Source organism: Bombina bombina, chromosome 10, assembly GCF_027579735.1.
Source record: "Bombina bombina isolate aBomBom1 chromosome 10, aBomBom1.pri, whole genome shotgun sequence".
NCBI classification, from domain to species: domain Eukaryota; kingdom Metazoa; phylum Chordata; class Amphibia; order Anura; family Bombinatoridae; genus Bombina; species Bombina bombina.
This window is the reverse complement of record NC_069508.1, coordinates 57,305,591-57,320,079: the sequence shown is the minus strand read 5'-3', so window position 1 is coordinate 57,320,079 and position 14,489 is coordinate 57,305,591. Positions and strand designations below refer to the sequence as shown.

The 14,489-nt window shown below is 36.9% G+C and overlaps 1 protein-coding gene across 2 annotated transcripts in view; it reads right to left on the bottom strand.

Annotated features, from left to right (window-relative positions):
- Nucleotides 1–14,489, bottom strand: part of DDR2 (discoidin domain receptor tyrosine kinase 2) — a 228,395-nt gene that overhangs the window by 66,123 nt on the left and 147,783 nt on the right. For both annotated transcript variants that reach the window (XM_053694077.1, XM_053694078.1), the window contains exons 4-7: nt 9,239–9,470; nt 6,260–6,407; nt 4,906–5,011; nt 1,711–1,894 (exon numbers count right to left, since the gene is read on the bottom strand). In XM_053694077.1, the coding sequence (XP_053550052.1) occupies nt 1,711–1,894; nt 4,906–5,011; nt 6,260–6,407; nt 9,239–9,470 (670 nt within the window). The remainder of the gene's footprint in view (nt 1–1,710; nt 1,895–4,905; nt 5,012–6,259; nt 6,408–9,238; nt 9,471–14,489) is intronic.

Below are 14,489 nucleotides of genomic sequence, written 5' to 3'. Positions count from 1 at the left end.
TGATGTATTCAAAGAAAAGATTAGTCTGAGAATAATATGAAGTTGTATTTTTTAAAGTTTCATTAGCTGTTTAAATATTTACAAAATAAGTGTAAACTTTAAAAGGTAGATTTATTAAACACTGTAGCGAATTGTCCGCCCGAAATCCCTAAATCCTGACAGTATACGCTGTCGGCATTTAACATTGCACAAGCATTTCACAAAAAAGGTGGCGGACAAGATAAGGAGCAGTGGTCTTAAGACTGCTGCTTCTTAACTTCAGTTTCCGGTGAGCTGGAAACTTTGGCTGGAGACAGCAGCATCCGCTGCTTGTTAAATCTAGCTCTTAGTGTTTATAAAACAATGGGAGCTGCCATGTTGTAACTTAGGTTACCTTCTCTGCTGTGGCCAATTAGGGACAGTTATAAATAGGTCACTAGAGTGTGCAGCCAATGGCTGTGTGGAATATATCAGTGTTCTGCACTTTCATTTCTAACAGGTACTGAAAAGCTTGCAATTTTAGAATGGAATGTCAGGAAAAGGGGACAAAATAAATAATAAAAGTATATTGCAGAGTTTTTTTATATATACGATTTAGGGCTAGATTACAAGTGGAGCGCTAATTTATCATGCGCCGGTAAACTAGTAAATCAGTTTACGGTTGCACAATAAATAACCAGCCATAACAAGTGGCTGGTTATTGCAACCACGTGCTCACTCTGAAAATTAGATCACATCTCTGGTTAATTTTCTAAATGTCCCCCAATTGCCCCCAAATTTCAGTGTAGTGTTGGTAATAAAAAAAAAAAATTAGCTTTTTTTTTTAAAATAACCGCTCAAGCAGTTTTAGAGGGTTAAAGTTTACAAACGTGGGGTGTTAGAAAAAAACAACTCTGAAAAGTGCCTTTACATTGCGATCCATGGGAACTGTGTATATTCATATACATATATATTTACATTTTTTGCCCATCATTGCATGACTTACCTCCTTCGCTGCGCTAGGTTCTCATGCCATGTCTCATGGCATGAGAGTGAGGCTCCTATTGGAGCCTACGGAAGCTTACTCTAAGGAATGCAAAGCTTCAGTGCAATGAGAACGTGAGCTCGCGTTCGCATTGTGCTTGACCTCAAATACCAGTGCACATTTGCTTGCACTAGTAATTTGAGTGGAACGCAAATATCGCACTCACATTAGCGCAATTATGCGCTCCACTCATAATCTAGCCCATCTCAATGGGCCGATTTAAGAAGCTCTGTATCGGCCCCAATGCCTCTGTTTCTGCGCGAGCCTTCAGGCTCGCCGGAAACAGGAGTTAAGAAGCAGTTGTCTAAAGACCGCTGCTCCTTAACTCGTACGCCACCTCTGAGGCGGCATACAGCAATCAGCCTGATCACATACGATCGGGTTGATTGACACCCCCTGCTAGCGGCTGATTGGCCGCAAATCTGCAGGGGGCGGCATTGCACAAGCAGTTCACCATTTATCGATGTGCTGCAGACATTATCGCTACAGTGAATCATGTTCGTCCGCACAATGGTAAATGTACCCCAAAGTGCTTATGTTCTTTTATCACCTGACACCATTTTTCATACACTTGTTAAAGGCATTGATGACCTATGTAAACCAAATGAAAAACAGATGCAGCTATCACTTTAGATTCAAAATTAACAGCAGATATGTAAACTCAGAGTAAATGTTATATTTGTATTGATGTTTTCTTAATAACAAACCTTCATGGTGGTGAAATTTCTTATCCGGTCAAATTCAAACATGATTTCAACGTAGCCATTTGGGAAGCTTTCGTTACTCCATCCTACGTAATCATAACCCGGCCACATATGGTACTCATGGGTCAATGTGAAGTCGTCCAACCCAGAGACACCGTCCGTTAACTGACCAAGACCTTCTGTCATACTAATTAAGGACAGAAAAAAGTATTTTTATTAAAATAACAAGTAAACCCACATCTAGATTACTGAAGTTAGTTATGTGTTTACCAAATATTATAAAAGAGGGGTGTTAAAGTTTTTCAAATAAGATTCCCCCCCCCCCTCAAATTTACGTATAGTAAAATGAGTTAGAAGTTCTAGTGCTTCCTGCATGCAAGGTAAATCAGTAGCGCTAGTATGTTTGCACTGGTATTACAAGATAAAAGTAAATATTTAGCACGCACTAGCGCACTAAGATGAAAGTCAGATAACGCAACTGTGCTTAATCCTTTTCCCCAGAGATTTCTAACTGAAAGGTGAGCTAGGCTAACTGCATTTAAGCCGAAGGTTCGTTAAGAATACTTCAAATACCTATGTGCTTCACTTAGTAGAAAATGTTCTTTTTTTTAAATATATTTTTCTATATATCTGTATATTTATTAAAAATATATTCCTATCTATATTACATAGTGCAGAATTATATAACATTATCTTAGTGGCAGCTTTCTAAATAAAAAGCATTGCAAGATATTTGCTCTCAAAGTCGCACTTACCTTGTCTCCTCTAGGATCTTCTGAGCGGGTCTTGGTTTTCAAAAGCGTTTCACGGACGCGCTGTCTAATCACAGCGCGTCTGATCACGCCATTGAACTGAATGTAGGTCGCTCCTGTTCTGGTTTTGTAGCAGGAGCGAGCTACATTCAGTTCAATATATATATATATACAGTATAGAGGTATAGATTGTACTAAAATACCATCATATATATACAGGTGGCCCTCGTTTTTACAACGGTTCAATTTACACCGTTTCAGAATAACAACCTTTTTTTCCAGTCATGTGACTGCTATTGAAAAGCATTGAGAAGCAGTGCATTTATTAAAATAGCCAGTAGGTGGAGCTGTCCGCTTGTGTTGCAGCAAAGCCAAGCAAGCTGAAATTAATCAGTTTAACCAGACCTGAGCTATCGAGCAGATTTCAAAGGAACAAGATCTTCCTGTCTATAAATAAGTCCAGATTGGAATGCATAGAAAGAACTGTTTGCAGAAAAATGCAAGTTAAGTCTGTGTTGTGTGATTATTTTATTAGGTTTATAATGCTGTTTAGCAAATGTTTTTGTTCATTTAACTTAGTTTAATTATATATACTGTGTTGTGTGATTATTTTATTAGGTTTATAATGCTGTTTAGCATTTAAAGTCTTCATTTCAAAGCTTTAAAAATAATGTATTAGATGTTACTTATGACAATTTTGAGAGGGGATTGGAACCTATCTCCCTCACTTCCCATTGACTTACATTATAAACTGGGTTTCAATTTACAACGGTTTCGATTTACAACCATTCCTTCTGGAACCTAACCCCGGCGTAAACTGAGGGCTACCTGTTATATATATATATATATATATATATATATGTATTTATGAATAAATATAACATATTCTTGTATGTGAAGAACTTTGGAATCTGAATTATTCATATTCATGTCGGGTTAGCGCACTTGAGAATATGCGATCAGGTTTGCACGAGAAAGGGGTGTTATGTTTTTCTCCACTTTTTTTGCTCAATTGACATCTATGGGGAATATGTAATGGCAGGCGCGATATTCTAAGTTCAGCATTTCACGTGCGTCAGGTTAGCGCGCAAACGAAAACTGTTTACTTTTATCTTGTAGTACGAGCGCAACCCGTCGCGAAAAAAAAATATGACATCGGGGCATATTTATCAAGCTCCGTATGGAGCTTGAACCCCCTTTTTTCCAGCGAGCTTTCAGGCTCTCCATAACTTGTCCTCCTGCTCTGAGGCCGCGGACAGAAATCAACCAGATCGAATACGATTGGGTTGATTGACACCCCCTGCTAGCGGCCGATTGGCCGCGAAGCTGCAGGAGGGCGGCATTGCACCAGCAGTTCACAAGAACTGCTGGTGCAATGATAAATGCTGCCAGCGTATGCTGTCGGCATTTATCGATGTGCAGCGAACATGATACGCTACTTTGTATCATGTCCGCTCGCACATTGATAAATATGCCCCATCAAGCGAAGTTAACACTCAAGCGGGAGCGTTAAATAGCACTCAAATTTTAATCTGACCCTTAGGCAGTGGGCCTCCCTCTAAAATGTACAAGTCAGTGCCCCCCCGCCATAATAGATGTTAACATTTTAATATTTATTTTTAGTTTTAATTTGGAGAATTTAAATCTAATCCAGGGCTCACATACAGCTCTCAATGGCTGGTTCTGCTCAACTAAAATAGTGCTTCACTCATGTTTCAATTTGCACTTTGTTACTCCTGTGCTAAATGCAAGTCACTGATCAAGACAACAAACGTAATACAGAGCCTGTGTGACCTCAGTGCCGTTGTGTCACCTACATCCTTCCCTTTGCCTTATACCACCTACATGGCAAGTCTCATTGTTTCTTAAAACCTTTCTATCTTTTGCCAATGTCAATTGACCCTCATAGTTTTCATAGAATAGTAAATAGTGTAATTGCTCCCGCACCTCCCCTTATATGTTTTAGCACCCCCCTGGGGAGGCCCACCTAACACTTTGAAAACTACTGATCTATAGCTATATACATTTATAGCTATATATGTTAATGGTTTGAATATTTGGTTTAAAATAGGTCACATGTATAAATATATACCAAGATACTGTACCATCTTGTACAATCATACACATTTTTAGCTGCTATTTTTGCCTATACATGTAAAGTATCTGCAGTAACATGTTAATACAAGTGATGATACCTCTAGATTCATCTGTTCACCTGCTGACAATAAAGTAGTAACAGGTTGGTACCAAACATGTCTTTTTCTTTTCAAACTATTTAATACTATAATTTGCAGGTGTTATATAGGTGAACTGAAATAGGCTACTGGAATTGTAGTATAGATGTGAGCGTCTGGAAGAGTAGACAATATTAACAATGCCATAAGTGCACTTCCTGATAGGATTACCCAAATCAGAATGCAGATTAGACAGTGAATGGAAAACTCACCTATAGCCAACTGCCCCATCATAGATGGTATCATTCAAGTAAATGAACTGCCCTTCGGGCAAGGTAAATTGCTGACCTGATGGACCATTGTAAGAGACCAATCCATCTACAAAAGAAATCATCATTCATTAAATATTATACATTGCATTGATTTGTTTCTTCCTGTAGTAGTTTTTCATCAATAATAATGCAGTTATCGTCTACCCTAATTCTCAACATCAAGTGCGCTTATTACCAGTCGTACTGTTCCTCTATCCAAGACCAGTTTGACCCTAGAATGAAGTGATATTATGCAGCTGCTACTTTGTGTGTTACTTGCAGCCATACAGGTTTAAAAAAACCCCAAAAAAATACATTTTACAATTTCAAAAAACACATTTTGATGTGTTATTTGTAGTAAACAGAGTGTAAAACACTTATTTAGATGTGTTTGTGGTAGCTAATAAAGGTAACACCAGTGTCAAAGATGTAAAATCCTGGCTTTGTGTCAGTTACTTGACAATATCAAACAGTAGATTCCAGCCTCCAATTTAAAAAAACAACAACTTATTTTTCTCATCACATGGACCAAGGAGAAAAGTACAACATTTCAGGCCTGCACTAGGCCCTTAGTCATATATGATAGATGACTAAGGGCCTAGTGCAGGCCTGAAATGTACTTGTCTCCTTTGTCCATGTGATGAGAAAATAAAGTTTTTTTTTTTTTTTCTTAAAATTGGAGGCTGGAATCTACTGATATTGCTGACGATGAAGACTTGGCGAGTCTGCGATTCGATGCCCCTTTGATATACTGTAGGTGTGCTGTTTTTCCAACTTTTTGAAACAAAATTGTGTCAGTTACTCTCAGCCAAATATGGATACTGTCAACCAAGTGGATAAAAGGACTTTTTAGTTGTAAAAATAAATACATATATTTGCATTCGGGCCTAAAGAAGAGCTTTGGGAGAGGCTATAGTGTGCCACCACCTACCACCTGTGCATGATCACCTGCAGTACATCGGGTATTTTTGGGAAGTACAGCTGGTAACTGTAAGTGCATATTAGATGGTTAAAGGGACAAATAGGTCTAATATATTAAATACTAAGCTCTTTATTTAAATTTTGAAACTAACAGGAAATGGAACTGGAACCCAAGGCCTGATTGCTCATTTGCTGATATTTGAACTTGTAACTGCTTTATTGGTGGTTGTTAACACACCCAAACAAAAAAATATCTTAGTAAAGGAACATCTTTAAAAATAAAATCAGAACAAAGTAAATACAAAAAATACTATTTAAAGAGTCCTATTTTAGATGTATCAAATGGAACACATTGTTTTTGAACAGGTAGAATGTATGGCTTAGAGACACTTACCTAACCAGACACAGCCATACAACTCCACCCTAAGACAAACATTCATGTAGTGATCGGTCACTGGGATAAAGCGTAGAAATCTGGCTACTATTGGTGGTTCCAGGTCTTTTAAAACAATGTCATACGGATTGACGTTCCCATCAAGGACCTGGAAGAAACAAAAGAGAAACAAAAAAGATAAAATGTAATGTCATGAAGAAGCAAAAGCAGGAGGATAATAAGTTAGAATGTGCAGTTGCAGCTGAAATCCAATCTAATTGACTAGCAGAAACACGTGTGCGCACTGCTGTAAAATGTCATGGTTCAGCTGAAATTTTTATGTTTTTATAGTGATTTAAAATATTATAAATATAGGGTTCAGCTACATGGATTATTTATTTACTTCAATGTTTTTTAATCCATCTTTACCACCACTTTAATATAGATACATTTAAATTGTGGATTTTACATTTTTCAAAACTAAATTGTTCCCCATCTAGGGTCTGCAAAAATGTAGAATGTCCTAAAACCTGTGTTGAATATTAATTTCATAATGGTTTCTTGGCACAAATATCAAACTAAGAAAATAAATATTTTAACAAGGAGATGGCCTGGAGGTTATTAAAACATTAAAAGTATATATATATATAGACTTTTAAAGAAAATATAGTGATTTTAAAGATTTGACATATATATATATATATATATATATAATGGTGTATGATAGCACTCCAGACTCCCAATTACAACAACCCAGGGTGCTGCAGAAAGCGTTATAGAAAAAAATAAGAGAACACTCGCTGGGAATTCCTTTTCAAAGATGTCACCTTTAATATTTATTTATTTTTGGAACAAAAAATTTATTGAGAAAGTTGGAATTCCACAGAGATATCTTAAATATCCACACTGGGATAGATGGAAAAATAGACAGGCATGTGTAATACATAATATAAGATACATAACATAACCTAGAGCAGTCATACATTTTTACAGAGAAAATAGGTGAACATGCATGCGAGCAAAGATGTGTACTGTAATGAAGTAACAGACTCTAAAGATCTTTTATTCTAGGCTAAAAGGCCCTAAGTTAAGTCAATTTGTTTCTCTTTTTCCTTTATTACACTATAGTGAATATGTATTTATAACGACAATTATAAATGGGGTAGGGAGGGGAAATCAGCGGGCGAGAGCCGCTCAAAATGAGTTGGGGTATGGGATTATGGGGAGGTGGGAGTTGCGGGCGTTAAAAATGTAAAATGCACGTGGGGTTGCACTGAGCGTTATGCGTATCTAATTGTATGGTGGACCAAGTGCTGTGGGGGTCAGAATGGAAGTAAGCTCAGTTAATCCGAGATGGGGGGGGGGAAGGTCTCCACCTGGGGGGGAAATCAATTACCTAATCATCTAATATAGGAAGTTATGGTATATCAGTTAAATATTTGACCTAAAAATTGACAGAGATTACTTCCGGGATTCAAACATATGTCTAGTTGGAAGAAGAGTCTTACCTGCGGAACAGAACACAAAACATGTGCAAACATAATAACTTTACCAACAAGGAAAACAAGAAGGGAAGAAAAAAAAACAAAAAAAACACACCTGTGAAACAATGTCATGTGATACGTCAGGTAAAAGTTAAAGTGGTTCAATGGCCTATAACGTCTTCCAATGTGTGCTAAAGAGTATAGCAGTGTAAGATGATCACTTATGGGCCCCTATTTATCAAAGGTCTTGCGGACCTGATCCGACAGGCGGATCAGGTCCGCAAGACCTCGCTAAATGCGGAGAGCAATACGCTCTCCGCATTTAACATTGCACCAGCAGCTCACAAGAGCAACGCCCCCCCCCCCTGCTGACCTGCGGCCGCCAGCAGGGAGGTGTCAATCAACCCGATCGTACTCGATCGGGTTGATTTCCGGCAATTCCTGTCCGCCTGCTCAGAGCAGGCGGACAGGGTTATGGAGCAGCGGTCTTTAGACCGCTGTTTCATAACTTGTGTTTCTGGCAAGTCTGAAGACTCGCCAGAAACACGACCCTTCAAGCTCCGTACGGAGCTTGATAAATATGGGCCATAGAGTGTATAGGTCCTACAGTTAAAATTATCTTAAATCAAAATTCTGTAGGAAGAGGCTATGCATACTTAAAATATGCACCCGTTAAAGAAAATAAAGGGAAATTTGTTACAGACCTTAAGAAGACATTATCACACAATAAATGCTAGATAAAGTTGGTGTACTCAAAGCAAAACAGGCTAAAAATAATATGCAGATGTATTTTATTTTAAATTATATCTTGTTTAAATATTTAATATATAAGTGTAAAGTTTTAGTGTCCATAGAGCAATGGCCGTCACAATGTTGTAACCTAAGTTTATTTTCTTTGCTGAGGTCAATTAGGGACACAGTGTGTAGTCAACTGTTATATTCCATAACAGTGTTAAAGGGACAGTCTATTCAAAATTAAACTTTCATGATTCAGATAGGACATGCAATTTAAAACAACTTTCCAATTAACTTTTATCATCAAAATTGCTTTGTTCTTTTGCTATTCTTTGTTGAAAGCTAAACCTACAGTAGGTAGGCTCATATGTTAATTTATAAGCCCTCTAAGGCCGCCTCTTATCTCTTGCATTTGACAGTTTTCCATAGCTAGAGAGAGTTAGTTCATGTGTGCCATATAGATATCATTGTGTTCACTCCAGTGGAGTTATTTATGAGTCAACACTGATTGGCTAAAATGCAAGTCTGTCAAAAGAACTGAAATATGCAGAGGCTTAGATAAAAGGTCATCACAGAGGTAAAAATTATATTAATATAACTGTGTTAATTATGCAAAACTGGGGAATGGGTAATAAAGGGATTATATATATTTTTAAACAATACAAAATCAGGAGTATACTGTCCCTTTTTATATTACAATCTTATTAACACAATAAGATTGTAATATAAAAAGAGACAGTATACTTTATGTTTCATCACCAATTAAATGTTACTGGCCTACCTGTCCCCCATGTCGATTTTTCCAGGAGATCCAACGAGTACCATCTCGACTGTAATTGATTTTAAACATCTGGGCAAATTCGTTGCCGTGCCCTCCAGCATGACGACCTTGGGTGCCTACCAATGTTATGAAGTGTAGAACACGTAGGTCAATTTGTAGGAACTCTGTTAGTTCTTCTGGGTCTACTGGAATTTCTGGACACCATGCACCATCCCCTCCTTCTGAATCCAGCCTACAAATGAGAACTTCATATTAGCTTTTTTGGCACAGGTTTTACAGACATTTAGAGAAGGGGGATTATTACAAATAGGAATAATTAGGGCTATATTAATAGACTCTCTTGCATTCATTTATTTATATTGTACTGCATATGTTATGTATCTAGAGTATTTTATGTTTTTATTGGTTTTTGTTTTTAAAATAATTGTATTTAAATATAATTTTAAAGTTTTATTCATCGGCCTTGTACAACTTCCATGTTCATACAACACCTAACACAATCACACAGTCGAATACAGTGGCAACAACAGTCTTATAGGCATCATGGAAACAGCTATAAGATACTGCTGCTACATTGTTTTTGAAACTTTAATAGAAAGTATGGGCTACTGCTACCAAATCATCAAATCATCACTACACAGCCAATCATCTTCCTCTTACAGCTCAAGTTTGCAAGTTATCACTACACAGCCAATCATCTCCTTCTAATATCGCAAGTATAAAGGCATGTGACCTGCTATTGGTAGCACCAGTTGAGCCTCATATGATCTATGCCAGAATTACCAACAAACATTCATGCAATAATAACATTCTCTAAAAAACTGTACATTCTATTACTGCTTTAGAATGTCTGTTCAATTAATTATATATGTAAAACTTACAACCTTCATACCCTTAAAGTGCTCATCAAATATTAAATATTTGCCATTTTTAACATATATATATATATATATATTTTTTTACCTATCTTGTATTTACATATGTAAATTATTCTGGTATATTTTTTTATATATCATGACATCGGCTCCCCTCGATACTCATTTTGTTTTCCTTCAGTGATGATTTTACTGATCATCCAGTAAACTCCTTAGCTATCATGAAACTTGGTGCCGAAATCTTTCTAAACAGTGGCCCGTACGTGCGTTCCAGTTTGATGATACCTATGTGCGGGAATTGGCCAAAAGGGGTTCCCTGTTACGTAGCGGTAAACAGTGATTCCGTCTCTGAATTACTGTTTACACGTGAAAGTAATAGGAAATCTTCTGCGTCACAGATACTTTAATTGAAGTAAGTGCATTGTGCTTTTATGAAAATTGTATGTGCTTGTTTTTTTTATATTAGAAAATCAACTTAAATAAAGTTATCTATTGAGGATTAAGGGGGCGGGCTGGTGTTGTCTATATTATAGGATATGCAGGATGATTTAAAGTGAACTGAATTAAATGAATATAAAACAAAAAATCTTTCTTTCATTATTCAGATAGAATATACAATTTTAAACAACTTTCCAACGTACTTCTGTTATCAAATTTTCTTTGATTTCTTGTTATTCTTTGTTGAACAGCAGGCATGTAAGCTCAGGCGCATGCAAGTGTCTACAGCACTATATGGCAGCAGTTTTGCAGCAATGTTATACATTAGCAAGAGCACTAGATGGCAGCAGTTTTATAACAATGTTATACATTAGCAAGAGCACTAGATGGCAGCAGTTTTATAACAATGTTATACATTAGCAAGAGCACTAGATGGCAGCAGTTTTATAACAATGTTATACATTAGCAAGAGCACTAGAGGGCAGCAGTTTTATAACAATGTTATACATTAGCAAGAGCACTAGATGGCAGCAGTTTTATAACAATGTTATACATTAGCAAGAGCACTAGAGGGCAGCAGTTTTATAACAATGTTATACATTAGCAAGAGCACTAGATGGCAGCAGTTTTATAACAATGTTATACATTAGCAAGAGCACTAGATGGCAGCAGTTTTATAACAATGTTATACATTAGCAAGAGCACTAGAGGGCAGCAGTTTTATAACAATGTTATACATTAGCAAGAGCACTAGATGGCAGCAGTTTTATAACAATGTTATACATTAGCAAGAGCACTAGATGGCAGCAGTTTTATAACAATGTTATACATTAGCAAGAGCACTAGATGGCAGCAGTTTTATAACAATGTTATACATTAGCAAGAGCACTAGAGGGCAGCAGTTTTATAACAATGTTATACATTAGCAAGAGCACTAGATGGCAGCAGTTTTATAACAATGTTATACATTAGCAAGAGCACTAGATGGCAGCAGTTTTGCAGCAATGTTATACATTAGCAAGAGCACTAGATGGCAGCAGTTTTATAACAATGTTATACATTAGCAAGAGCACTAGATGGCAGCAGTTTTATAACAATGTTATAGATTAGCAAGAACACTAGATGGCAGCAGTTTTATAACAATGTTATACATTAGCAAGAGCACTAGATGGCAGCAGTTTTATAACAATGTTATACATTAGCAAGAGCACTAGATGGCAGCAGTTTTATAACAATGTTATACATTAGCAAGAGCACTAGATGGCAGCAGTTTTATAACAATGTTATACATTAGCAAGAACACTAGATGGCAGCAGTTTTATAACAATGTTATACATTAGCAAGAGCACTAGATGGCAGCACTATTTCCTGTCATGTTGTCCACCAGACATGCACACACTACCTAATTAGATATCTCTTAAACAAATAATAACATGAAAACAAAGCAAATTTGACAATAGAAGTTAATTAGATACTGTTTTAAATTGTAATCACTATCTTGATCATGAAATAAAATTTTTTTTTGGTTTCATGTCCCTTAAAAAAAATCTACACATATGTTACATATGTCTCTCTTTCTCAAAACTCTGTCTCTGCAGCTCTCTGCTCTACAAGTAAACAAACAGTCTTGTGATTCATTATTTAAATTGGACCGGCTAACGAGACTATGCACATGCTTATTAGTGCCACTGCTGGTAGCGCCCTTTTCTGTCTACGTATGGAGCGGGTGGGACCACTCTTTACGTCACTACACTACAGAAATAGAAGACAAAGGAGCAGAGGATGAACGGAAAGAGGTCACAATAAAAAAATATATTTTTAATAATGAATATCATAAAAATAAAAAGTTAAAGGGGCACTCAAGTCAAAATAAACTTTCATGATTCAGCTAGAACAAGCAGTTTTAAGACACTTCCAAATTTACTTCCATTATCAAATTATACACAATCTTTTTATATACACACTTTCTGTGGAACAAGATACTACTGAGCATATGCACAAGCTCACAGGGTAATTTACATATACTAGTCTGTGATTGGCTGATGTCTGTCACATGATGCAGGGGGCCAGAAAATGGGAGAAAAATAAAATTGTCTGAAAAAACATCTACTCCTTATTTGAAATTCAGAGTAAGTGTTATTGCATTGTCTTTTTACTATGCACTTGATATTTATGTAATTCTACTGCATTCAGTGGTCCTTTAAGTGAGTTTCATGTCCCTGCTTTGTACAATGCAATAATACATTTATGATATGTATAACTTACAATCACTTTACCATGCACTACTAGGCTAGCTATGCCAATGTTTCCACTGCAGTCAAGGATTTCAGTGTGAGCACAAGCAAATGAACAGTCATGGCATGTTTACGTTATTACTCCAAAACACTTTTACATAGTTAACCTATAATAATCTTACTTCCTTTAAATGCTTCCTGAAGACTTTTTGAAGACGTTTCTGTTCAGAGAAGCCTACCACCCAACTCAATAATAAATTAATTTCATTTACCTAACATTTCCCTCATCTAATTCTGCATTAACATTTCTCTCAATCTTGCAGTCCTCACCTCCTGTTTCTCAACCGCTTACCCTTCTAGATAGTAAACTCCCACGGAAATAGGGCCCTCATTTCCTCCTGTATATGTTTGTATATTTTGTCCAGTCTCTTACAAGTTTTATATTATTGTTTTATTGAAATTAATTGTATCCATGGACAGCGCTGCAGAATATGTTGGCGCTTCATAAATATAGTATAATAATAAAAATATTCCTGACGTCTTCATAGCTGTTTAAAATCACTGTACAATTTGGAAAGCATGAGTCAATTTGACCACATGTATTATTGCTTAGTCTGTGTGAAGTAACGGCTGCTAAGGAATTAATCTGAAAACAAAATAATTGCTAAATATGAATTAAAGGGACATGAAATCCACATTTTTTTCTTTCATGTTTCAGATACAGCATGCGATTTTAAATAACTTTCCAATTTACTTTTAGTATCTAATTTGTGTTGTTCTCTTGATATTCATTGTTGAAAAGGATACCTATATAGGCTCAGAAGCTGCTGATTGGTGGCTGCATATATATGCCTCATGTTATTGGCTTGCCCAATTCGTTCAACTAGATTCCAGTAGTGCATTATTGTATCTTCAGCAAGGGGATACAAAGAGAATGAAGCAAATTTGATAATAAAAGTAAATTGGAAACTTGTTTAAAATTGTATTCTCTATCTGAATCATGAACATTTTTTTAATTTAAGCTTATGGTAATCAAGCAAGGGAATAACCCTCTAGAAAGTACAGTGAACAGATAATACACTAATGTTCACTATGACAGTGCTCGACAAATCTGTTTAAAAATTAGGAGCCAGTAAAAAGATTTAGGAGCCAGACAGTGGCAGTTGTATATAGAGATATGAAGGATAACCCAAAAAGTTAGGAGCCAGGGGTAAAATTCTAGGAGCCAGTGGCTACCTGGCTCCTGGGTTTGTCGAGCCCTGCACTATGGGGCCCATTTATCAAGCTCTGGATGGAGATTGAGGGCCTGTGTTTCTGGCGAGCCTAAAGACCTCTGCTCCATAACCCTGTCCGCCTGCTCTGAGCAGGCGAACAGACATCGCCGAAAATCAACCCGATCGAGTACGCCTCCCTGCTGGCGGCCTATTGACCGTGAATCTGCAGGGGGCGGCGTTGCACCAGCAGCTCACAAGAGTTGCTGGTGCAGTGCTGAATACGGAGAGCATATTGCTCTCCGCATTCAGCGAGGTCTGGCGGACCTGATCCGCACTGTCGGATCAGGTCCGCTAGACCTTTGATAAATATCCCCCTCTATAGCAATTTTAATTACAAATCCATAAAACTTAATTGCTTTCATTATATGAAGGATAATCAGGGATCTACTTATTCAACACACACACAATGTGCAGTCTTATAGACGTTATC